The sequence below is a fragment of the Mastigoproctus giganteus genome, chromosome 14 (genome assembly GCF_048544385.1).
Source record: "Mastigoproctus giganteus isolate SK-2022 chromosome 14, ASM4854438v1, whole genome shotgun sequence".
In the NCBI taxonomy this organism is placed as follows: Eukaryota; Metazoa; Arthropoda; class Arachnida; order Uropygi; family Thelyphonidae; genus Mastigoproctus; species Mastigoproctus giganteus.
In genome coordinates, this window is record NC_143588.1 from 82,344,731 (window position 1) to 82,371,545 (window position 26,815).

Consider the following 26,815-nt stretch of genomic DNA (forward strand, 5'->3'; position numbering starts at 1 on the left):
CATTGGTTTGCCCCATCTTTCAGTATTAATGAACTTTATGGTACTTTATTCTTAAATGCCCTGTTCAGTCCCATTTCAAGTCCCTAGTTCTTCAAATTATATCAGATATTTCACTTTCTTGCTCTTGCTTTGTCTCTAAGAATAATACCATGTGCTGTTGTTGTAGTAGGGTTTTAGTAGCATCAGAGAACTAAGTCCATATTGCTTCTTATATATACCTGTCCATATTGTTCGTTCGAAATACCTGTCGAAATATTTTCTGTAAATTGCATGTGATCTGTGGTCGATATTCTGTTTGCTGGACAAAAAAAAAAAAAAAAAAAAAAAAAAATGGAGTTTCCGGGCAGAAAAACCATGATACCCTCGCCTGACACCGAATAACTCAGCCATGTTGCGAAAAAGGCCCATAAAAATTCCTCATGTCATCGAACTCAAATCTTTTCCACCTGGTGTGGCGAGGACAGCGATTTTACCAATTGTGCTACCCACTAGCGAACCATGGATGCATGCAGTCGTATAAACATGCCATTGTCAATTATAACTTTAAATTCATAAGGTGTCCCAAAGGCAAAAACGGGACTACTTTTTTTTTTCTTATTAAATTTGTTTCTTTCCAGTCTCCTGTACTTGAAGATGGGTTCAGGGATTAGTAACTTAGTTTTACAGAAGTAGAGTGAATGTGTGTGTGTTGGGGGTGGGGGGAATTTATAGGAGTTGAATGTTCTAAGTGTTAGCATTAGTAGAGGCATTTAATACAAGAAAGCAAGCTTATGCAGCATCAGCCAAAAAAAAAAAAAAACAAATAAATAAATAAATAAAAACTTCCACTTCACCCCTCTGTTCGTTCGAAATACCTGTCCAGCTGAGCCTTAAACTTATTTAAGCTATCAACTTCCACGACAAGGGATGGAAGTCTATTCCAGCAACCAACCACCCGCTGGCTAAAGGCAAATTTCCTCACGTCTATCCTACATCTGTCCGTCCTCAATTTGAATTTATTCAGCATATTGTCTGAAAAACGCGCTTATGGGTCGATTTTCTAGATTTGTTAGTCGGAAAACTGTGTCCCTGAGATAAAACCAATTACGATTGGTCGTGCACCAGGCAAGTCGACTCTGTGCTTAGCTTACCGCGATGTTTTATTTTCTTGCTGCTTCACTTCCGTGAAATCCGATGATATGCATCTCCATACGTTCTATCCTTGTACTAATATCAGATGCTGTGGCCTCCCTGGACTCCTGGTTGTATTCGATAAAGACTGGCGGAATCTGTGCCACTCTTTTGAGCGCCCTCCAGTCAATTTCTGAGATCTACAGGAACGTTTCCCTGTTTGTAGAAGTAGAGTCATGGTTTGATTTGGTGATTACGCAGGCAGCGTTGATCTTGGTTACTGCAGTATAGCTGCATGGACCGTAGCCGAGTGGTCAAGCGCGGGAGTGCAGTAGCACACGCTCTTTGAGATAGACCGGGGTGCAAGTCCCTGACTGCTGAATACGGTCGATCTGTCAACCCGCACTGGACCAGCGTGGCAGATTATGGTCCTTTTCCCTCAGCATGAATTATTGAGGAGGCTTCCATCCTGCAGTGGGTTGATAATGGCTGCACTTTACCTTTTATGTAGCAAAATTGCAATATATTGTGTGTATTGAGTGCCAAAGCACTCAATACACACAATTTCCGCACGGCTATCCTACATCTGTCTTTCCTCAATTTGAATTTATGCCCTCTCTTCTGAGCGAGAGGAAGAATCCCATCAGCATTCAGCATGCTCAAACCATTCGAACATCATAGAAAATCGAGGATTCCGACTTGTGGTCAGAGCCAGATAGCAGTCTGTTCTGGTTGACGAGCCCTCGGGCGACCCTGTCCAGCTTTTCTTGTAATGGTCCCTGTCTTCTGAAACTGCCTCCATAGTGCCGAAACAATACTGCGTGACACATTAAGCCAACGTGACACATCAAGTCGCTCAACGGCCCGCCATTTCAAAGATTCATCTAAACGTCGATGACTTTTCATCCTGAGTACTGGAGACATGGCTGTCCCACTGCGGCTCTGTAAGGTGGTAGATAGATTTCTATTGGATACTCGGAATTCTCATGCCAGGACCTTATTATATCAAATATTTGCTATCAGCGACACTGTTCATAATTAAATATTCATGAAAAATATTTTGTTTTGTTAATTTTGTCGAGTAGTGTATTTTCGAACGAGTGTCGGCAGCCTCAATAAATTTTTAATAAATTGTAAATAATTATTTGTTAATTTGCCAATAGGCTTGATAGTACGTTGATTTTTTATTTATTTATTTTTATACCGTTGACTTCTTTCCGCCTAACGGATTGACTTTCTGGGGTATAAATTTCTTTCACAACAGAAAGAAATATTTATTCTTATTTACATACCTGCTAAAAACCTGAGGCCCTGACGATAGCTGTTGTTGTGGCCTACAAGGCCACTGTTCACAGCCCAGATGTGGGAAACCAGGTGAAGTGGTTACTTTTTGGTGGACTCGTGTTTTGTTATCAGTTTGCTATATACATGAATTATTAATATTTGCTTATTATATTAATCACAGCAGAAACGTGAAGTGCGTGTTATCTTTCAACATTAAAACCCAGGAAGAAATAAGCAAAGCACAAAAAGGTTGACACACTAAACACGTTTACAACATTTGAGATGCTTATTGCTATTTGTTTATTTTATTAAATCATAGAAGATCAGCTGATACGGATCTTCTGTGATTTAATAAAATAAAATAACATGTAGTCAACACACACCTTTCTTGATTTTTAATAAAAATTGAAATAAGTAAAATATTACAAAAAATGTGAGTGAATATTGCGTTGTGAAGTATGTGCAGTGAAGTGAAAACAACTACTTTTATATACTACATTATTAGTTAATTAATTAGTAAATAATCGGTAACAATATTATCTTATTTACAAGATTTACTTTTCACTGGTATTAATCAGAGAAAAAAAAAAATTCACTAAAGAAATAAAAATCGAATTCGCCTGAAACTTAACGCACTGTGGGTTCATTAGAAAATTCAAAAGTATTTCTAAAGTACTGAATATAGAACTCGCACCCCATTTTTGAAGAAATCGTCTCTTCACCAGCTGGATTTTTCAGTTAATGAGTTTTATTTTATTCCTGCGGAAAGTATGCCGATTTCGAGACCCCTGCTTAAAAATGGGAGGGGGTGAGAGTGAAGTGAAAGAAAAGAGAGAGAAAATTGCTCAGTCGTGTTCCCCAAATATGCGAGAAAAGAAAAGTTTCTAGAACAAAAAAAAAAAAAATTAATATCATATTATTCTGAAATTAATATTTTTATTTTATTTTATTAATGTAAGTTAATGTTATCTTCGTTCTTATTTGTGAAAAATGATAACATTAAGTTACATACATATACTCCTCTTCTAGGCAAGTGTATACTGGGTGTTTCAATAAATAAAAATAAATAAATAAATAAATTCAGATAACAAAATACCCCAAACCGAAACAAGCGGATTAGACCTTGGTGCCTTTATTATTATTATTATTATTATTAATAGCCATATGGTGCAAGGAAGCCCGAGGCTTATACTGCACCAGCAAAAATATTCCCGAGTTACCCTGAAAGAGAGAGAGAGAAGTAGAAAGGAATCACCAAGAAAGAGAAGAATGATGATATCCAGCTCACACCCAGGGTCCTGAGCTGGATATCATCATTCTTCTCTTTCTTGGTGATTCCTTTCTACTTCTCTCTCTCTCTTTCAGGGTAACTCGGGAATATTTTTGCTGGTGCAGTATAAGCCTCGGGCTTCCTTGCACCATATGGCTATTAATAATAATAATAATAATAATAATAAAGGCACCAAGGTCTAATCCGCTTGTTTCGGTTTGGGGTATTTTGTTATCTGAATTTATTTATTTATTTATTTTTATTCATGTTTAGGCTGAAATTTTTGGATATATTAAAATTGGACTAAGTACTACCGTTTAGATTTTAAGATTTATAAATTTGTTTTATCAGTTACTTTTTTCTGATTGGGAAAAAAAGTCCTCTGTTTACTCTGATATGTTTCTTCGGAAAAAAAGAAAACTTGTTTCTCGGTTTTCTTCTGAAACAAACGCAAACAGATCTTTGAAAAAAATAAAATAAAAATAAACTGTTTCAGAAGTGTTCCATTAGACTAAACAGAAGATAGGAACAACCTTTCCACTGAGAATTTAAAAAAAAAAAAAAAAAGTTCCTTAAGTAAAATTTACTTTAGAAACCGTAAAATCTAAAGGATAATATTTTGTCCAACTTTAACATCATATTCAAAAATTTCAGCCCAAATATGACAAATACCTAAATCTAAAAATAAGCGTGATAAACCGGGGTGCTTTTAAAACAATCCATACATAGTAATGTGCATACGAACTTCATTTCTTGTAAATGAATTGTCTAAAATTCGTTTGTAACTGATTGGGGCTCACATCTGAGTATGGGCTTGGCACACTCAGAGTCCTGAGCTGGATATTATCATCATTGTTCTCTCTCTCTCTCTCTCTCTCTCTCTCTCTCTCTCTCTCTCTCTCTCTCTCTCAGGGTAACTCGGGAATTTTTTTTTTTGACTGGTGCAGGATAAGCTTCAGGCTTCCTTGCACCACATGGCTAATAATAATAATAATAATAATAATAAATACCTGTACAGTACAGAAACTGTGAAATTCCTTCAATAATTTATTTTTTGATTAACTAGCATCCCCTTCCCGTTATTAGCACGGATAATCAAGGTTCTACTGTATTTTATTGAGCAACCCTAAATTCCATTTGTAACTGATTGGGGCTCACATCTGAGTATGGGCTTGGCACACTCAGGGTCCTGAGCTGGATATTATCATCATTGTTCTCTCTCTCTCTCTCTCTCTCTCTCTCAGGGTAACTCGGGAAATTTTTTTTTTGACTGGTGCAGAATAAGCTTCAGGCTTCCTTGCACCACATGGCTAATAATAATAATAATAATAATAATAATAATAAATACCTGTACAGTACAGAAACTGTGAAATTCCTTCAATAATTTATTTTTTGATTAACTAGCATCCCCTTCCCGTTATTAGCACGGATAATCAAGGTTCCACTGTATTTTATTGAGCAACCCTAAATTCCATTAAAAAGTCCTCTTCTCTTTAAGAGATTCTAATCCCAAACCTCTTTCTATAGAATGACAGCAATCGGACAGAACTGCTTTATCCGAGCGGGAGGTTTCGGGGGGGGGGCGGATTCATGTGCTTTTAACAACGTAACGATTTTGCTGTATAACTTCTGGTTAGGATGGAGATGTGCGAAGAACAGCTTAGTAGGTGCGATCTGATCTGCAAAGCATGACAAGTAGATGTCTTAATAAGAGGACCTAAGTAAGCCGTACAAGAATTTTCATTTTACTGTGCCTGACTATATCTCCCACTTTCATTTTACTGAAGAGGCACAGTAAAATGAAAGTGAGAGATATTGTCACTGATAGGAAAGACAAGAACCCAAGAGGCACAAATATAAATTGTCAGTGAATAACAGAGGGTTGGATCTCATGAAGTTTACCTTTGGGAAGCTTTGTTATTGATCACTGGAATAAATTACTTGCTGGGGCGAGGAACTGGCAAAATTCAAAGCGGAGTTAGATGTTCACTTCTTTGGCTATGGAAAAAGTATGACGGAATCGAGATTTTATTTATTTATTTATTATTCTTCATGTTATTGATGAAGTTCCTCTCCAATGCCCATATGTTACAGTTTAGTGTAACTGGGGCTGTGGGGCTATAGTTAATAGATCTCAGGCGGAGGAAGTAGGTTACTGTGGTTTTTTTTGTTTTTGTTTTTTTTTTTCAGCCCGCACAACTGGCCATGAACACGGTGCAATATGGTCTAAGATGATCACGTGCTAAATAAACAGCACAAGAACAACTATTATTGTTTTTGTTTCGGAAGTGATACTCTGTGACCTCCGTAGCCGAGTGGTCAGGAGCGGGAGTGCAGTAGCACACGCTCTTTGAGTAGACAGGGTTCAAACGGGGAACATCCTTTGTAAAAAGGATAGGTGGAATAGGACCAGGGTATGTCTGCCAGGGGCAAAGGTTGATGACGTTGTAGAGCGGATATCATCTTTTAAGGGCACAAAAGGTGATATAGTTGTACACGTTGGCACTAATGATATTAAGAGTAGGAGACCGGCGGAATTACTTAGCAAGTACAGGTCACTGTTGAAAAAAAGCCGTGAATTAGGGTTGAACTTGAAAGTGTCTGCAATTCTGCCCAGACACGATAGGAGGGAGTATATGATGAGAGCCTTGTCGATCAATTCGGCCCTGGAGGGATTGTGCAAGGCTCAAGGGGTAGAATTTTTTTCAGCCTGGACTGTACTTGTTAACAGGAGAGATTGCTTCTACAGGGATGGGATACACTTAAATAGAAAGGGTGCAAGAATTTTTGCTGATGCTGTCGAGGCAGTGTTAGGTGGGTCGGAAAACTGCTAGTTGGGGGGGATACAAGGACTAATAGATTAACAGTAGCCAGTGGCAGAGGTGGAAGTGATTCTTGCACTGCTTCTATTGAAATGAGCAGAAGTCTGAAAAACAGGATGCAGGATATTTCAGAGACTGCTGGTAGTCATTGCGGTACAAGTAAACACATGGGTTGTGTTAGGGTAGCTAAGAATAGAAACAGGTGCATGTATACCTGCGTGTACACCAATGCTAGGAGTTTGGTAAATAAATTTGATGAATTTGAGGTATTGCTCAAAACATCAAAGGCAGATATTGTTGGGATATCAGAGACGTGGTGTCACACAGATATAAGTAATGCGGAACTGGAATTTGGGGAATACAATGTGTATAGAAAGGATAGACAGGACAGGAGGGGAGGAGGGGTCATGCTATTAATTAAGAAACACATAAAGTCCAAGGAAGTGAAGCCAGTCGACATCGATGGACAGGGCAGCGTCGAGTCAGTTTGGTGTGACATAAGCATAGGGAAATCAAAATTGAGAGTAGGAGTGTGCTATAGGCCTAATGACTCTGATGAGTATAATAAGATATTGTACAGGGAAATAGAGTGGGCCAGTAAATCAGAGAGTCTTATAATGGGGGACTTTAATTTCCCAGATATTGACTGGAATTTGTGGGTTGGTCACTCGCACACTAGCAAGGCTTTTGTGGATTTATTGGATGATTGTTTTCTACATCAGCATGTTCGTGAGGCAACAAGAGGGAGCAATACTCTTGATCTGATTATCAGTAGTGATTCTTCATGCATTAAGAACCTGCAGATAAATGAACCACTAGGTGGCAGTGATCACAGTGTGTTGAAGTGGGATTTACTCAAGGAGGTAACTACCATCAGAGGTAAAGGGAAGGGTTTTTGTTTTCGTAAAGGCGACTATGATGGTCTGAGACAGTATTTAAATTCTATACAGTGGGACCAACTGATGATGTTACCAACAGCAAACTCAAAATGGGAAGCATTCAAGGAACTAATCTTGGTGGCTACCAGGCTTTACATACCAACTAAGAAATATTGTTCAAGGTTTAGGCCTAAATGGTTGTCAGATGGACTAATGAGACATGTGGCAGAGAAGAAAAATGCATGGGATACATACAAATTAATGGGTGACATGGAAGCCTATGATAGATATAAGTTGGTCTGTAACCAAGTCACAAAGGAGATTAGGCAGGCAAAGGCAGACTACGAAAAATCCTTGGCAAAGGATGCAAAGAAAAAAAGAAAGGAGTTCTTTACATACTTGAACTCGAGAAGGAAAGGGATGAATCAGATTGGTCCACTGGATATTGATGGTTCAACAGTTGAGGATCCTGCTCAGGTGGCTAACAATCTAAACGAGTATTTTGCATCTACATTCACGCATGAGGAGTTATTCAGGAAGGAGAATGATGTAGGTAAAGTAAACATTGGCAGTGAGCTGGATGATTTTGTAATAACTGAGAGGAAAGTGGAGGAGAGATTGTTGAGGATAAACATAAAAAAGGCACCTGGGGTGGATGGGATCTATCCAGTTATATTAAAGGAGGCAGCAAAGGAAGTAAACAAACCCTTAGCCATAATTATGAGAGCTTCCTTGGACTCAGGGGAGGTACCTATGGACTGGAGATGTGCAAATGTGACCCCAATTCACAAAGGAGGTTCAAAGGCTGACACAAGTAATTATAGACCTGTTAGTTTAACTTCTGTTCCAGGTAAATTAATGGAGGCACTGGTTAAAGAAGCACTGCAGGATCATCTAGACAAGAATTCAGTTATAGCTCAGACGCAGCATGGTTTTGCTAAGGGCAGGTCTTGCCTGACCAATTTGATTGGATACTATGATGTAGTCACAAAAGAACTGGATGCAGGGAATAACTTTGATATTATATATTTGGATCTTAGAAAGGCTTTTGATACTGTTGCACATGGAAGACTGCTGCACAAATTGGAGCAGTGTGGCATTGGAGGCAAATTGCTGCTATGGATAAGGGGATGGTTGAGTGGCAGAAGACAGAGAGTGGTAATCAATGGACACTGCTCAACGTGGACTAATGTTATTAGTGGAGTTCCTCAAGGTTCAGTGTTGGGTCCGTTGTTGTTTTCGGTGTTTATGAATGATATTGATGATGGGATATCAAGTTTAATGTCCAAGTTTGCAGATGATACAAAGGTTGGCAGGGTCGTTAAGGACAATACTGACGCTATGCTGCTGCAACAGGATCTGGACAGGTTGAACAGATGGGCTGAGAGGTGGCAAATGAGGTTTAACATCGACAAATGTAAAGTGCTGCATATGGGAAACAGTAACCCCAGAGCAACGTATCAACTCTGCGGTACTACACTGACAGTGGTGGAGAATGAAAAGGACCTGGGGGTAATTGTGCAGGCAGATATGAAGTTCTCTGAGCAGTGCAGACGAGCTGCAAGAGTAGCTCATGGTGTCTTGTCAATGATATACAGGAATTTTTCTAGCAGGGATAAGGAGGTGATTATTCCCTTGTATAAGGCAATGGTAAGGCCACATCTTGAGTACTGTATACAGGTCTGGAGGCCTCATTTCAAGAAGGATGTAGAGCTGCTGGAACGGGTACAGAGAAGGGCAACAAGATTAGTAAATGGAACAAAGGGTTGCTCTTACGAAGAAAGGCTTAAGTTTTGCAAATTACAGAGTCTGGAGACTAGGCACCGGCGAGGTGATCTGATAGAGGTGTATAAGGCTTTGAATGGTTTGAGTATGCTCAATGCCAATGGGATTCTTCATCTTTCTCAGAATAATCACCTCAGAGGGCATAAATTCAAATTGAGGAAGGACGGATGTCGGATAGATGTGCGGAAATTTGCCTTTGGCCAGCGGGTGGTTGGTTGGTGGAACCGACTTCCATCACTGGTTGTTGAAGTTGATAGCCTAAACAAATTTAAAGCTCAACTGGACAGGTATTTCGAACGAACGGAGGGGTGAAATGGGAGTGGGTTTTTTTTTGTTTTTTTTGGCTGATGCTGAATAAGCTTGCTTTCTTGCATCATATGCCTCTGCTAATGCTAATGCTAATGCTAAGCCCCTGACTGCTGAATACGGTCGATCTGCTGACCAGCGTGGCAGATTATGGTCCATTTTCCTCAGCATGAATTGTTGAGGAGGCTTCCATCCTGCAGTGGGTTGATAGTGGCTGCACTTTACCTTTTTACTCTGTGACAGATTGGCTGACTGCCACTCGTTTACCGAGGTCTGTGACTGTAAAATCGGCTGTAATAGCCGATTTTAAGCCGTATAGCATGCAAATGAGTTGGTGATCACACACGCACATACACATGAGCGAGAAGCTCTGGGGCCATTAAAATAATATATATATTTTTGATTCTCAGTAAACTTTATGACTGGACCATTCTTCTTCCAGGAGACTTTAGCAAATGGTTCTGAAAACGTGCTGGATGAAAGCTACTGTGAACTTTTCCGACACTATATAAAATAAATAAATTTTCTGTTTATACTCCGGCACGACAACCAAGTCAGTAGAGTTTACAATAAATCGTCAATACAAATAAATAAATAAATAAATCTTTATTGTGAAGTAGAATTACAGCACAATATCCCATCACGGCGACGAGCGCCAGGGGTTCACATATAGATAACATAAGTACAAATTCAAATGGCTACAAAATATAGCGAACACATACAAAAGGCTACAAAATACAGATTACAGATGCAAAAAGAAATACAAATACATCATAAAAACAAGGAGCTGAACACAAATAAAGAAAAACAAATACAACTTGGCAGTGATTCAGGTTTCAAGAGCTTTGATAAAGTTGTGTCTGTCCTTCTTTTTACTTATTATGGTGTCGATGTCGGCGTCCACACGGTTGAGGGCAGCGAGCATCTGCTTGGGCAGAAATCTTTCGGTGAGTACAAGCCTGTTGTGGTGAGCCACAAGTGCTGGTACCGACCTTAGGCTTGGCTGTGGAATCCTCCAAGAGCAAGCATTCCAAATATTTGGAGATGATATTTGGCCTGAGATGAGTTTGGCTGTGAAGACCAGCCTCTTTTCAACGATCAGGAACTTCAACCTCGGGATGTCGAGTGCTTGTGCCATCATGGTAGTTGTGGTAGCGGGAGGTAGCCGAAGCTTGTTATTCGCCCATTTCAGTAACCAGTATTCAGCGGTGTACACCCGCTTAAGGTTTATATGTGCAGCAGAGGCCCATATTTCTGCACCATAGAGAATGGCAGGGTAGACGGTTGAGGTGATGAACCTTTTAACAGTGGCAGGATGTCGGACGTGTGGCAGCTGCTGCTTTGAGATCCACCGTAGACGAGAAAATCTGGTTCTGAGTTTGTCGATCTGGTTGACAAAGGATTTATCGTATTTAGTAATCACGGGCTTGAACCCCGGTCTACTCAAGGAACGCGTGCTATGCACTCTCGCTCCTGACCACTGGGCTACGTCAGACCTTCCCTCTTTGGGCATATTTGTTTCATGTAGGATGGTTTGCGTCACGATTGACGATAACCACATCATTCCCGGCATTTTTCCAATTCTTGGTTCCTCCGCTCTCCAGATTTTAAACCTTGTAGCTTTTGGAGATATCTCAAGGGCAAATTTATCAATGTAATATTTAGCTTCTAGCTGATCCAGAAGAAAGCATCATAGAGATTTGATGCCCAGAGATGGGCATCAGATGACCATGCTGTACCATGCATCGAGCATGCTTACAGAACAAATCACTATCACGTCAAACAATTTTACCTTCACAATGTGTAGTTTCCTCACTGCACAACAACTTTATTAGATAAATTGCGCCTACAGTGCAGCACCGAATACATCTTGGCGTCACTTTTTTTTCTTCTTCTCTCTCTCTCTTTTTTTTTTTTTTTTTTTTTGTTTATTATTATTATTACATGCATGCGTGCGTGCTCCTTTCGTTTCCACGTGGTCTAGACATTGTCTCATCCAAAATTTCGTCTCTGGGCGGTTCGCAGTTTTCCACTTAAGGGCGGTCACGGTGATGTACTTTAACTATAATCACTATATTTTATATATTTATGCTTCTGTTTTGCGTTTTCTTATCTTTTCCACTTCGAGAAACCCTGGCCATAAGGGCAATTATAATTTTTAATTATTCGCTAGTTGACTTGCACTCAGCTGGCTGCCGTATACCATCGAAAACTATATACGTAGCAATAATTCTATAATAGTCATATTACGCAAGATCCTAAATAAATAAAATATACCGTAATGCCCTGCCCACTGACTTTTAAAGACGACTTAAATATGTATGATATGATAGTGCGAGAAGTATTATTATGGAGAATTTTTTTTTTCAAGCTCTAGCTAAACTAATACAATTGCATAATGGAGAATTTTTTACTTAGGTAGGTGATAAATTCAAACGAAAATTTTCATTTGAATTTTCTTCCTGATGGTTAAAATAAATAAATAAATAAATATATATATATATATTTATTTATTTTATTATCATTATTATTATTAGTTTATTTATTTTATTATTTTTTTATTTATTTATTATTATTATTCTTTTTTGAATATGCATATTTCTGGTGATATTTATTGGACTTTCATTAAATTTCATGAAGTATCTATTTAGATTGCCACATAAAAAAAAAAAATAAAAATAATAAAGAATTATTAATTTAAGAAAAAAAATAAAACGGGCTGGAAATATGACGTACATTATCAAACTTATAAATCGAGTACTCGGCTATGACTTCATCCAAGACTGCATAGCTTTAAAAGCCTTTAATTTCATCTCCCTTTCTCCCTCTTGGGTTGTACGAAATTATAAATGCCAGCTCGGACTAACAATGGCCATGGAAATATCTGAACGTCTGTGTCACAGGGAGTAGTGAATCGATGAAAGAGGGGTCATTGATTAACCTAATCGCACTCCCTTGAGCATTTAGGGAGTTTTTAGGTAAATCAGCACAGAATTCTAAAAAAATTGTTGTATGTGTGATAAAGGAGAACAGCATACGTTGATTTTTTTTTTTTTTTTTTTTTTAATTACGATTTTGGAATTCATGTTTTATTTCTTGTTAGTTCGGTATTATGAAACAAAGCAAAAATACGCCAAAAGAGCTAAGAATATGAATCGCGAATATTTATTTAATTTTTTACTTTTTTAAATGGTAATTTTGAAAACAAAAGGCCACTGGAACTATACAATTCCAGTACTGCGGGTTGAATGAGGAATGTGGTAGCTGATGCGGATATTCTACATTCATTAAAAGAGTGACGTAATTGTTGAATTCAAACAAAATAGTTTATGGAAGTATGAGGTGTGGCAATAAAATTCCCGGACTAGTACAATAAAAAGAACACAAAGTGAAGGAACTGAAAAAAGGTTTTATTTTTATTCAAAGTAATCACCACCTGATTGAATGCACTTATTACACCGTTCTAAAAGTTCCTGAAAACAGTCAGCGAAGGCGTCCAAAGAGATAATGTTCAGTTCGGTAGTCACGTTTTTTTTTACTCAACGTCCTGAAATCTCTTTACTTTGAGAGCAGTTTTCACTTTGGGAAAAGGGAAAGAACTCCGCTGGTTCTAGAACGGAAGAGTAGGTTGGATAATTGATCTGTAATACCATGTTTCGTCAGAAATGTTTTCAGAACAAATATGGAATGATCGGGGGCATTGTCGTGTAACAAGAATCACCTGCCTTTCTATCGAAATACGCTTCAATAGCCTTTGAAGCAGCTGTACGTAGAATACAGCATTGACTCTCTCTCCGCCCCTTTCAGATTCAAATTCCTTGTGAATCACACCTTGTTTGTCGAAAAACATGACCACCACCGTCTTGATCATGGACTTCTGTAAATGAGACTTTTTTTCGGCCTTTGTGATAATTTTGAATTCTACTGCATGCTCTGACGCTTCCATCTTGGTCGTATTGAAACCCCCGACGCTTGTTTGTTTGTTATTTGGTTTTTCAGGAGTATTAGCAACTAAGGCCATATTGCTCCGGGGATGTGCGGTGGTCATTCCCTGACCTCTCCGCATCCTCCGTATTTGGTGGTCACGGGCTCGAACCCCGGTGTAATCAAGAAGCTTGTGCTACGCACTGCTGCTCCTGCCCACCTGGCTATGGAGGCACCACCCCCAGCACTAATCTCCAGTGGCAATACAGTCGAGGAAATTAGGATTACTTTTACAAGTCTGGATGAAGTTTTCGCATGATGACACTCTTCGTTTGTTTTTGCTCACACGTGAGACTGTGTAGCACAAATTTTGCACAAACCTTTCCTTTCCATAAAACTTCATGTAAAATTTGAAGAATCGCCTCCTTATTCATATCCTTCTCATCAGCCATCATTTTGAGGGTAAAACAACGATTTCTTGCCACAATTTTCCGAACTTTTGAAATTCTGTTCTCATTTCGAGAGGTTGACGGACTCCCACTTCTTGGATAATGGCGAATATCTTCACATCCGTCTTTGAACCGCTTATACCATTTAAACACACTGCTACGACTTAAAGTTTCATCACCATAAACAGTTTTTAATATTTCATACCTTTCTTGCAGACTCCCTAGTTTAAAGCAAAAGTTAATATTCGTCCTCGGTCTATTACAAAATCGTGACCCGGAACGCTAACATTACTAACGAAATTGGTTGTTACTTGCAACCTGTCAGCTTACTGGACACTCTGTACCACCATCTATTGGAAGAAGTTTGAACTACAACATATCACTTCCGTTTATTTTCGAATTCATTGAACATAACCGCACAGCATCAGTCCTGGAACTTTATTGCCACACCTCGTATCTGAACAGCTATGAGGACGTATTAATCGATGAGAGAGTTATTGATCAATCTAATCACTCTTTCTTGAACAGAAGTGCAGTTTTTTAGGATCGATACACACGAGAACTGGAACCAGTATAGTAAGAGAATCTGAACTTTAGAATTTAATAATTTATACTAGCAAAAACAAAGATAAATTCTATTATTACTAAACTATTTATTCTCTGCTAATTATAAAAAACATAGTGTCGATCCCACATTTTAACTGCTGTGCTTTTTTAAGTCAATGTAGCCTGCAGTTAGAATGAGATTTATTACTGCCGACAGAAAATAAGTTCTCTCCATCCGTTAGTTTCCTGTTGTCTTTTTTTTTTTCTGTGTATATGTAGAGGGGAGAATAAATGAACCTTTATTATTAAGACATAACCGAAATATCTCCATTTATTATTATTATTTCTCTTTAATAAGAAGTTTCCATTCCCATGACGGATACTGGTTCCAAGTGTACAGGTGGTCGTTATGTCCGGCTATTATTACTATTGGTCGAAGAACTCTCTGACTGTCCTACAGGTACTCAGAATTGCGACTTTCGGGAGTTCCTTGTAGGTGTTCCCTGTCAGGCCTGTTGTTGCTGAGCTCTTGTGTATGATCTTTGGCACCATGTCAGTGGTTGACACGGTGATCCAGTTGGTCGTTACTTGTTCCATATGCCGCATCTCTTTAACCTCCTGTCTTAGGTCTGTATACTTCCTGATCTTTTCCTCGTAGGTTTTTTGGAGGTTGCCAGTATTGGACACCACTATGTCGATGAGATAGGTAACCTTTTCCTTCTTGTGAATGAGAGGTATGTCGTCTGTTGTGCGGGATCTTGTTATTATGGCGCGGTCCCAGTACAGCTTGTGGGTTGGTGTCTGTAGTAGAGCTTGTAGTTCTTACTTTTAATACGGTACACTTTCTTTGATCAACTATTATTTCCTCACGGTTTGCGCTGGTTGCATAGTGGTATCGTCACCGTCCTCCCCACACCGGGTGGAAAAGGCTCGGGTTCGAATCCCGTCAATGACGCCAAGAACTTTTATGGGCTTTCTTTTATTCCGTGGCTGAGTTAGTCATTCTCAGGCGTAGATAGCAGGGTTCTTTCTTCGCCCAGCAAAGCAGGCAACTCGACCAGAGAACACGCGCAATTTACAGACACAATACACATGGGATAGATGAAATAACATTTTGGGTGACGCTAATAAATAATTTTTTTTTTGTTATTTCCTCGTTACCTGGTCGTGTCTATAAGTGTACTCTGTCTGGGTGATCACCTTGAATCCTGCGGTCATGTGCTGGATTGTTTCTAGGTGGCATCGTCAACAAGCGTCATCTATCACTCTGGGTTCCTTGGCGATGTATTTTCTTTAGTTGTTGGTGTTGATTGCCTGGTTTTGTTTGATTGTTGATGACAAGCATGAATCCTTCAATCTCGGGGAAGAGTATCCTGCTCGTGAGCCATGCATTTTATTTAATGCCGTGGAGTGCCTTCTTTTCCTATCTTTCTATCTTCGTTTCCGTCTGGACGAGAGGAGTCTCCTTGCTTAGATTGAGTGCAGTATGCGGCTTATCTGTCTTCCTTAGGGCCTGGTTTATCTTCCTTATGGACTGGTAGCAGTCATAAGGAAGATGAACAAGCGACATACGAGTAGTTTGTTGAAAACATGCACCTGCATAAAAAACTCTCGAACTGCGTGGTTTTTCCGAGGATATTGTGGCCCAACCCCACAATAATGGGCTGCGGTTTCTGCGTTATTATTCTATATTAAGTTCTATTTTAAGGTTTTCCTCTACGAGTCGTGAAGGCTTTAGTCTGCTTTTATGGGAATGACTTAGATGGAAATTAAGGATCTTTCCCTGTATCTGTGGACTTTTGATATACCCGAGTGTCCAGTGAGGTATAATTTTCTCTTGGAATAACACATAAAATCGAGATAGCATTATATTTTACAAACTTCACTTGGAACTTCATTAATTGACACTACGTGTTCATATGTTAATTCTTAAGATTCACTGTTTAAATTATAGCCGCCAAGCAATTTTTGGTTTCAAAACCAGTTCATGAAGATCTCCACCAGAATTGTGCGAATAATCCGGAACTTCGCGCGCTTTTCTTAAAATATATGATATTAAAGTTATTTCCTAATAATATGAACACGCGCACATGCACACTCCCTGGCCGTGGGCTCTGTAGTGAGTGAACAATAACAGAAACTCAGTAGATAATCACACTTAAAGATGAACTTATTATTACAGAAGAAACTTGGTCTATGGTGGAGACTACGTTCCTCCTGCCATTGTCATTATTTAGCCCAGCAGCAGTCGCGCTGGTGGTACTTTTTCACAAAAAAAAAATTTTAATTAAAAATTAAAATATCTATTTGTGATGCCAATGAAAATTTTTGTATTCCATCATTATGAGTCTGACTTTCGATCTGTATCACTGATTTTGTTACAAATGAAGAAGTGTGGCAACGATAAAGATTAATCAGGGGCTCACATCTGGTGAGTAAGGGTTTAGCACACCCGGTGTCCTGAGCTGGATATCATCATTCTTCTTCTTCTCTTTCTTGGTGATTCCCTTTTACTTCTGATTCTTGTTTTTTCTCTCTCTCTCTCTCTCTCTCTCTCTCTCTCTCTCTCTCTCTCTCTCTCTCTCAGGGTAACTCAGAATTTTTTTTTTTTTTTTTTTTTGACTGATGCAGCAAAAGCTTCAGTCTTCTTTGTACCATATGGCTAATAATAATAATAATAATAACCTCTTTGCGTTGGTGAACAAAATTCATCAAGTGACCGCTTGTAAATCAAATTGTTTCCCCGCAAAGCATCGTGGCCAAGTTATCCATCGAAAGTAAATTATAAATAATAGATATATTATAGTTCCGGTTAATATTTTCTAATTCTAACGCTAGATATAATTTAATTCTATATCTATAAATCATAGATATAGAATTAAATTAATTCTAATAAATGATAAATATTTATTAGAATTAAATAATAAATAAATAAAACCTGTTTAATATCAAACTGCCATGGGGCCAATTGAAAAAAAAAAGTCTTTATAATAGAAAATTAGTATTACAGCATTTACTATAATTTCTTTTATTAAAATAAATTTTCTGTTTATACTCGGGGAGGACCACACGGTCAGAGGCGGTAATAAGATCAAAAGAATGCAACAAACAGCACCATATTTAGCAGTCACAGTCTTGAACCTTGGTAAGTTAAAACACGTGTACAGTACTTATGTATCTTCTTGCCTTACCACTCGGCTATGATTTCGCCGTGAGCATACTGACCACTTAGTGGTTCAGAAAGAGCTATTCCTTTCTTTTGAATTTCAATTTAATCAAGGGCATCAAAGTAACAATTCCAAAAAGAGTAAAAGTTGTCCAGCATATAATAATTTGTAATTGATAGCGGAAAAAAAAAAAAAGAATAAAAAAAAGATATGCCTAAAGTAGCTTGTGACAACTGTGAAATGAAATATTCACAAAATTCGCAGCGTAATTTTACAGCGTAACCTTAAATTATGGCTAGTTGGGTAAGCAAGACGCAGCATTAAAAGTAATGCAGAACAACCGGTTTATTAACTTTATGTGACTAAATCCAACCAACCTGTGCATGGGAGAGCGGAAGTCTTTCCAGGGTAGTAGAAACCTAAAACTTACACCGGCAGCTGTAAATGTTAAATTATATCATACTCTAAAACTTTAATGTTAGAAGAGATGGATTCCGAATGGAGAAGGGAAAAGGATGTTTTGTTTTCCACTCCAGCAACACAGGGCCGGCCCCAAAATTTGTGGATCCCTATTCAAGAATTACTTGCAGGCCCTGGGATCCTGTTTTTGTAATGGTGATTTTTTAAATTTTACAGTAATTAATAAATAATTAAATAATTTTATATTATACTGAACAAAAATTTTAAATACGAACAATATTTAATACATTAATCAACAATATTATTTAGCACAATTAAATTACAGTCATCTCATAAAAATAGGAACTTGAATGAATGATAATAGGAACCAATAATCACACAAACAATACAGATATTATTGAAAGTGAGTATAAAGTAAAAATTACATTTTGTTCACTTGCGCGAGTATACAAAATTACATTTTACTTTTTGTATACTCGCGCAAGCGCTCTTGGAGTGACGATAATGTGGGTAAGACGGCGGTAGGCTCGTTGATAGAAATGCGGAAAAGACGCGGATGATATTATTATTAAGACTATTTGAGCACTGGGCCCTGTTCGACAGAACTGGTTGAACATGCTTGTGGCCAGCCCTGCAGCCACATAAGGACAAAGCGAAAGTAAAAGTTAAGGAATTGAACTGCTAAAACCCTCGTAGGTACGATCAAAGTCCTTCCGTCGGTGACGGGGAGGAATTTTTATGGGCCCTTTTCACAACGTGACTAAGTTAGTCAGTCTCAGAAGAGGTATCATGGTTTTTTTTTTTTTTCCCCGGGAACTTGGGGTTTTCATCCAGAAAACAGAAAATCGACCTCAGAACACAGCAATATATAGACAATATACACGGAGCAACATAGCAATAATGTTTTGAAATTGGGGTAGAGAAACATAATGTTGTTTCTCCCCCCATTTGGAAACAGACTATAATGTATCACATATTCTCTTTTAGACGCACCTTGCTGAGATAGCTATGAACATTTTTCTGCTTTCAGCGTTTTTCTATTTTTACAATGCTCTAGCAAAACTAAATAGATATGAATCAAAATCAGGGTTATCCGATTAAGGTTTGCAATCGACAAGATAATGTCAAAAAAGGAATGAAAAAATTTAATTAAAACTGTTACAAAATGTGCCGGCCGCTGTAGCCGAGTGATCAAGGGCGAGGGTGTATAACACCACGTGCTTCAAGTGACCGTGGTTCAAGTTCACACGACTACTAAATACGATGCTCTTTATTGTATTGCCATTATTTGTGCGTATAGACAATTCTTTTCTCTCTGTCTCTTTAGTGTGATGCAACTCGACGAAGAATACCTTCATCAATTGGTACAGACCTGTTTGGATACTTTTTACTAAAGGTTCTTTGGTGTTGCAAAAATAATTTGGATGCAAAGATATATTCCGAAATAAACCACATATTCTTCTCGATAATTTCGTATTACGCAGTACAATACTAATAAACGCTGTAGTGCTCTTGAAGTACTGCCGATCACAATGAAACTGGCGTCAGCCACCTGCCTAAAAGTACTTCACGTTATATAATTTTACATACCATATTTTAAGTGATTTGTTTCAGTGTGTAAGTAGCTCGGAATTGTTATGTGCAATCAGTTTTGAGCATTTTTTTTTTTTTTTTTTTTTGGTTTATTTATAATGCAATCATAGCCCTCGTGGGTAGCACGGTTGGTAGAATCGCCTCCTCCCCGCACCGGATGGAAAAGACCTGATTTCGAATCCCGTCAATGACGGGAGGAATTTTTATGTGTCTTTTTCACAACGTGACTGAGTTAGTCAGTCTCAGGCGAGGGAGCAAGGTTTTTTCTCTCGAAAACTTGGGTTTTTCGTCCAGCAGACAGAAAATCAACCACAAAACATGCGCAATTTACAGACAATATACATGGAGCAACGTGGCCTCAGTTGCCCATGCTTACAAAAACACAGTAACAACAACATGCAATTATGGGTTTCTGTTAAAAATCGTTGCATACGACTTTAGGTTTATAGTTCATTTATGGTCATAAAATTGATCATTATGTAAAGATTAACGTACCAGAATTTCCTGTTATCTGTTAGCGAATACAGAAACTACTTATTAAATCTTCGCCCTCTTACCGTAGTAAAATATGTGCCTTAAGGTATTTTTGTCTTAAGAAGTTGAAGACAGAAATGTAGAATAAACTCCAGGAGCTCACATCTGGTGAGTATGGGCTTGGCACACCCAGGGTCCTGAGTGGATATCATCATTCTTCTCTTCCTTGGTGATGTGATTCCCTTTATCTCTCTCTCTCTCGGGGTAGTCAGAAAATTTTTTTTTGGCTGGTGCAGCATAAGCCTCAGGCTTCGTTGCATTATATGGCTAATAATATTATTAATAATAATAATATGTACCCCTCATAGGATTCAGTGAATGTGAATATGTTAACCCTTATTTAAACTGCTATTCTGTATATATATAATTTTACATTTAAAACAGCATTTATTACAAAAGTTGTTGTTACAAAGACATTTAAGTATTAGTATTGGTGGACCATAGAGTGTAGGGGGTGGAACTTACCTATATCTTTCCCTCCTCTCATACCCGTAATTATCGATCCACTGAAGAGTAGAAATTTGCACTGACTTTGTGGTGGTGGAGCAGGTAAAATAATTAAATCAGCGCAATTTACCATTTCCCTAAAATGCATTATACAGTGCCTCAAAGCTATGCTAGAAGTTAATATAAGTCCAGAATTTCACAAGATGCATTTATGGCCATTTCTAGGTCTCTGACTGTGGAAATTTAACTAATACCTGTTGGTAACGCTGAAAGGCTTCGAGCACTACTCATAAAATTCCTTTACGTAGTTAACAGAAATAAAGATGGCACCAGCCGATCATAACTTATGGTGTGGGAAATGATTCATTCCCTTTAAGACAAACTTAAAGCTTTTGTACGGGATTTTTTAGTATTTTTATGGAAAAGTGGTAATGGAACTCCTAGTCTGCGACTTTTTGTTTTTGTTTTCGATCTGCCTTGTGTAGCCTCCAGTTTATCCTTGCCCAGTGACATACGGTACCTTTTCAACATATGTGGCGCGTTGTAGAAAAAAAGTTAGCCATCATCGTCCTAGACTGTATCTAAAAGAGGACAATCAGGTAATTAATGGTCCGTCTCTTACAAAATCTCTGCACCATCTATCTCATAGACATTCAGTTTCTGCTACATGCCTTTTCTACAGATGCTTTCCATAGGCGCTGTTCTTCTGAAGTTGCACGTGTGATGCACAGCTCGCTTCCAAACAAATCCGAATACGTGCTTCAGCTACTCAACATATAGACGTTGTCTACTGACTCACAGAACTTCCTCTTCATTCATTTAACCGATCTGCTTCTGTTCTTTATAACAAACTTCCTTCACGTGCATTTTCTGAAAATTGCAATATATAGAAACCCAACTCCAGTGCAAAAAATAAGTATCTTCTATGTTATCATGTTATCTATGTTATCGACCAATACACGTTACTAAACACTATAGATTCTAATTCCCTTCAGTGTTTCGAATTTCCCTCAGCTCTTAAAAAACAAAAGCCTCTAATGTCTTTAAAATCATAACTGGTTTTCCCTATCAACACAGTTTACTATTCCAGCAGAAGAACAGGCGGATGCTTAATAATTAAATAGATGCAAATTGCCATTCGAACCATTTCCAATATCGCCAAACTTGGGCGTAGTTTGCCATTCCAGCAGAGGAGGAGGAAGAAGAGGACGTCAAATAATTAAATTGGCGAAATTTACCACGGCCCGACCTTTGCGGAAACTTGGTTTAATGATTAACAGTGAGTTGTTTAAAAAGAAAACTGCCTACAGTACACTCTAACTTCGCTCCATTAATTTTAATTTATTCCTCCTGAATTCATCATTTAATACTATGCAGATTCCACCATCATTCATTTTACCATTCGCTCTCAGATTCTCATAAACTTCAATAATATTTCCTCTAAAGTACCAAGTTACCAAGCTTTATGACCCACGTATTCAAAATCTTTCCTCATGTGGGTGCACTTTTTACCATGATCGCATATATATATTATTGCCACCAGAGAATTACCTCATCTAAAACAGCCCCATTAAATTTCCTCTCGTCATTGACGGGACTGAAACCCGGTGTCTGAAGGACAGTGTATATAATCACTGTTCTGCCTTTGAAGACAAATGCAGTCTCACAATATACATAACAGGTTACTAATCTTTCTTTATACAAGCAATTGTTCGATAAGTCATCGACAGAACATCGGTATCTCTACTTGCCGAATCAGCTGCAAATTTTGACTTAACGCTATGTGTTCCTTTGCCAATAACAATTAAGAATTGACAATTAACAATTAAGCCTCAGGCTTCCTTGCACCATGTGGATAATAATAATAATAATAATAATAATAATAATTTGATTTCTTCTTCACGCTTCGTCCAGAATGTCCCACGCTTTTTCCCTTTGTGTCGTTGCGAACTCAAGACTTATGCCAATATATTTGTGATGGAATTCTTTGTGGATGAAATGTCGACTTCGCAGTTTGTTGATAGGGGTTCTTTGTTTTGTTTCAAAATCAGAATTTTATTAAGTTTGCTCTTTATACATTGGGTCGAATTATTACGGTCAGGTGGTAAATCTGTTCTTAGCGTAGCCGGAATTTTTTTCTATTTTGTCACGCGAAGTTTCAATAATTTAACTGCATCTGTAATTTTCTGTAGGGATTGAACTGTTTTGTGTGTGCTGGATTCGGTTGTTATTTCATCGTCCATAAACCACTGATCAATTCATTAAAAGTGGAAAAGATAACAAGATCAAGCTTCACAAGAGTATTCATCTTCATTCTTATCTTGTTCTGCCTCGAATCGAATACCAGGCGATCTAGATAGGAAAAAACCGTCATCTGAAGGGGCTGAAACCCTCAAAAATTTCCGAAACAAGTCGCCAGTTCCGAGATGGATAGTAAAAAGTATGTCTTTTTGATTTACAATGAGCTTAGTCATAAATCTTTCTGTAAATTCTACAGTAAAGCTTTTGAACTAAAGTTGATATTTTCAACAAAATTTGAAACTACTTTCTTGTGCATGGTTTTGAGACCTTTAGGGAAATTTAATAAACATGAAAAATCCAGTTGCAATAAAGAAAAACGGATGAAGATACTTAACTTTAGAGTAAATACTAATGTTTCCAGTGAAATATTTTATATGATAAGAAAAGAAATGGATGAATGTATGATTTGCACTAAAGAAGAAATTCTCTGTATATTCAAGGATTAGTCCTCAGAGGGAACAGAGTCGTCGTATGCCATTTTAGGATGCAATTAGAATTTTGAGCGGAAGATTGCTCAAAGCTAAGAACATTCCTGTATGACTCTTACAAAAAATTTGTCTTATGATATTACTAACGAGATGATTGACAATGTCTCGTGTTCTTACGAGACATTGTCAATCGTGTTGTCAAAATAGCTCAGAAAATTAAAGACAACACATACCATAAAGTTATGATCGACAAAACCAAAGGTTTTTCAATGTGAATCGAGTTTCTGCATGCTTTACATTTGTGAATGAAGGTCTCGAGATTGAAGAATTGTTTACGGAATTTTCAGTACTTCTGACATAGAAACTGTTCAGCCGATTACGAAATATGTTGACAAGATTTGATTCGAAAATTTCGGACTACCGAGGTTAGTTTCTGATGCTGCAGCAGCTTTGGCAGAGATTTTTACTAGGATTCAAGCTCTAGTTTTCTGAAATAGAGCTTTGTTTGGCTTGCTCATCGTACACATTTAAGACTTCAAGGTACGATTAGCAATCTCCCTAGTTATAGAAACAATATAGAGAAATATTGTTGAATATAACGAAGGAAATAACTGAAATTGTATGAGAGTCTTTTAAAATACTTGTGGGAATAAATTAATTTTATAATACTTAAGAGTTTTTGTAAAATATTTGAAAATGTAGTGCTAACAGTTACAGAAGGCTAGAATTTGGCACTACACGCAAGAGACCAAAAACAACTTCCACTATGAAAGATCTTCTAGTTTCAGGAGACTGCAAAATTATTTGAGATGAACAATGGCACAAAAAAAAAAAAAAAAAAAAGATTGAACAGTGTGGCCCTTATCAACGCTCGCAGGGACGTCATAAAAATATCAAACTAGGAACCTCAGCGGTCGAATTCATAGGCAAAACGGACTCACCATTCAGCTCACCACAGGCACTAATGAAGCAAAAGTTTAGCTTGTTTATATATTTTTAGTGGTAATGACCTAAAAATAACAATAAATAAGAATTATGATGGCAACTTATTTATTCAAAATTATATTCATATGGCTCAGGTTGAACAGGCTACATTACACTTAGGAACCCAGATCGAGCGACGGTTGCAGCTGTGAGGTGAACCTCCCTGCTAATATTCCTCCCTGCTAATTCACAGACAAAAAATCGGGTCCCTCATCCTCCCCTACAATTCGTACGCTTCAACGCTTATGATTAGGCTGGTCTGTTTTTATTCATATTATTGATAAGACCTAAATAATCCACACTTTCAGTATACAAGGTGTTTCACAATTGCATCAAAAAAATGTAGGCGCATATTCTACAGTCAAAAATTTGACAAAGTTCCCATAAATATGTCTTAAATGTCTTTATTTCCGAGTATTAAATATTGATTATAAATTACAAAATTTGAACATAAAAGCGGTAAAACATTTTTATGTTCAAATTTATGTCATAAAATATGACTGTGTAAAACGAACTTTAAACAGTACAAAACATACGAACCAACACTGACTTGTATACTATAATGCTCTTCTACTACATGAATTATACCAATTACTCTTGTTATTATTATTATTGGGTTTTTAGGAGCATCGGCAACTAAGGCCATGTTGCTCCGTGTATATTGTCTCTAAATTGCATGTGTTCTGAGGTCGATTTTGGACGAAAAACATGAGTTTCCGAGAGAAAAATCATGCTGCCCTTGCCTGAGACCGACTAACTCGGTCACGTTGTGAAAAAGACCCATGAAAATTTTTCCCATTATCGACGGGATTCGAACTCAGGTCTTTTCCACGTGGTATGGGGGAGGACGGCAATCCTACTAACTGTGCTACCCACGAAGGCTACCAATTACTCAGTTTGTACGTAACCAGTGTGGCATAACACTGTCTGTTACTTGAGTCTGGGCGCGTAGCACAGTGGTATCGTCACCGTCCTCCCCACACCAGGTGGAAAAAGCCCGGGTTCGAATCATATCGATGACTCGGGAAACTTTTATGCGCTTTTTTCACTCCGTGGCTGAGTTAGTCGGTCTGAGGCGTAGATGGCAAGGTTTTTCCCCCAGAAACTGGGATTTTTCGTTCAGCAGAACAGGCAAATCGACCAAAAACACACGCATTTTGAAGACACAATACACATGAGTATATGTAATAACTTATTGGATGAACTTAATTAGTTTGGTTTTTGGTCTGTTACTTGAGTTTCAGGTTCCACGACAATTGCCTTGTTTACGTTACAGCATTTCTTAAATTAATAGTATGGGAAATACTACACTACTTTGGTCGAGGTTAACTGATTTGATTTTTTTATTATTATTATTATTATTATCTGTTTATTTCTCTTTCGAGACACCCATAGACAGCACGTGGCTAGAGGATGTGGTTACATTATAGTATTTACAAGCATGTTTACATGAACTTATTTACAAAATTTGGAGATGTAAAAACACAGAATATGTGGTTAATGAATTAATTGTTAAGTTGGTTTAATTAATTGCAAATGGTTGTTAAATGCTAAATATTATTATATAAATTATTAAATTAGTCTTATTATATTTATACTTGCCGATACACATTACCAAAGATTTCTGTCCTATACATTTTGTCTGTACATAGTTTCTCTGCATCTATATTTAAATTATTAAAATAATTCACAGTATTTGCTGGGAAAAATCTCCCCAGAGAGTCCAATTGAGTCAGTTGGCACTTGAGACTTGGTTCTTCCCTCTTTATTCTCGGTCGTATCATCCGGGGGCGAGTGATCACGTTTCCCACTTTCGGCGAATCTATTCTCTCCGTTAGTAGCTTTGCCAGAGTTAAGATGTTTCTGGTTGTGATGATATACTTCCAGGATGTGATGTCCAGATTGGCAGACAAGACCGCTCTTGAGATGGTAAACGGTTTCCCGGCAATCTTGTTTAGCCATCTCAGGAGCCAGTATTCTACTCCTAAGAAGGCCTTGATGTTGCTCTCAGGGGCTGATGACCAGATAGTCGATGCGTACAACGGAATCGGTGTAACGCATTTAAGGATGTATTGAATTATAAGATGAGGGCTTCGGAGACCGGTGAGTTCTTGTCTAGTGCTCCACAGTGCTGCGTATGTCTTTTTCCTAATGTGTTCGAAGTGAGGTATGAAGTTTAATCCTTCATCCCACTTAAGACCAAGGTCAACATGTGCGGGGGAATTTTGGATTCTGGTATTGTTCACAAAAATCGTAATTTCATTTTTCTTCTTTTTGTTGGTGAAGGTCATTTGGGCAGTTTTCTTTTCATTAAGTTTCAGGCCAATGTAGTGCAGATATTCTTCTAGCTTCTTGATTGCCTTGTTTGCTTCCTCTGATAGATGGGGTGCAGTTTATTGTTCTTTAGATGTTACAAAAAATTTCAAATCGTCAGCATATGTAATAAATTGTTCACAGTTTTGAGCTAAAAATGGGGCTAGTGCTATTGCAAAGAAAGTGGCGGACAATACGCCCCCTTGAGGTACACCCCTGGAGATACAGTAAGATGCTGTTTGTTTCCCGTTTAT

At 37.9% G+C, this 26,815-nt stretch overlaps 1 protein-coding gene across 1 annotated transcript in view; it reads right to left on the reverse strand.

Moving 5' to 3' along the window:
* Window positions 1-1,815: 1,815 nt before the first annotated feature.
* Window positions 1,816-26,815, reverse strand: part of l(1)G0020 (RNA cytidine acetyltransferase l(1)G0020) — a 219,217-nt gene continuing 194,217 nt past the window's right edge. Inside the window, exons 23-25 of the mRNA XM_090388438.1 lie at window positions 20,554-20,705; window positions 13,760-14,049; window positions 1,816-2,052 (exon numbers count right to left, since the gene is read on the reverse strand). Coding sequence (XP_090244564.1) covers window positions 1,816-2,052; window positions 13,760-14,049; window positions 20,554-20,705 — 679 coding nt within the window. The remainder of the gene's footprint in view (window positions 2,053-13,759; window positions 14,050-20,553; window positions 20,706-26,815) is intronic.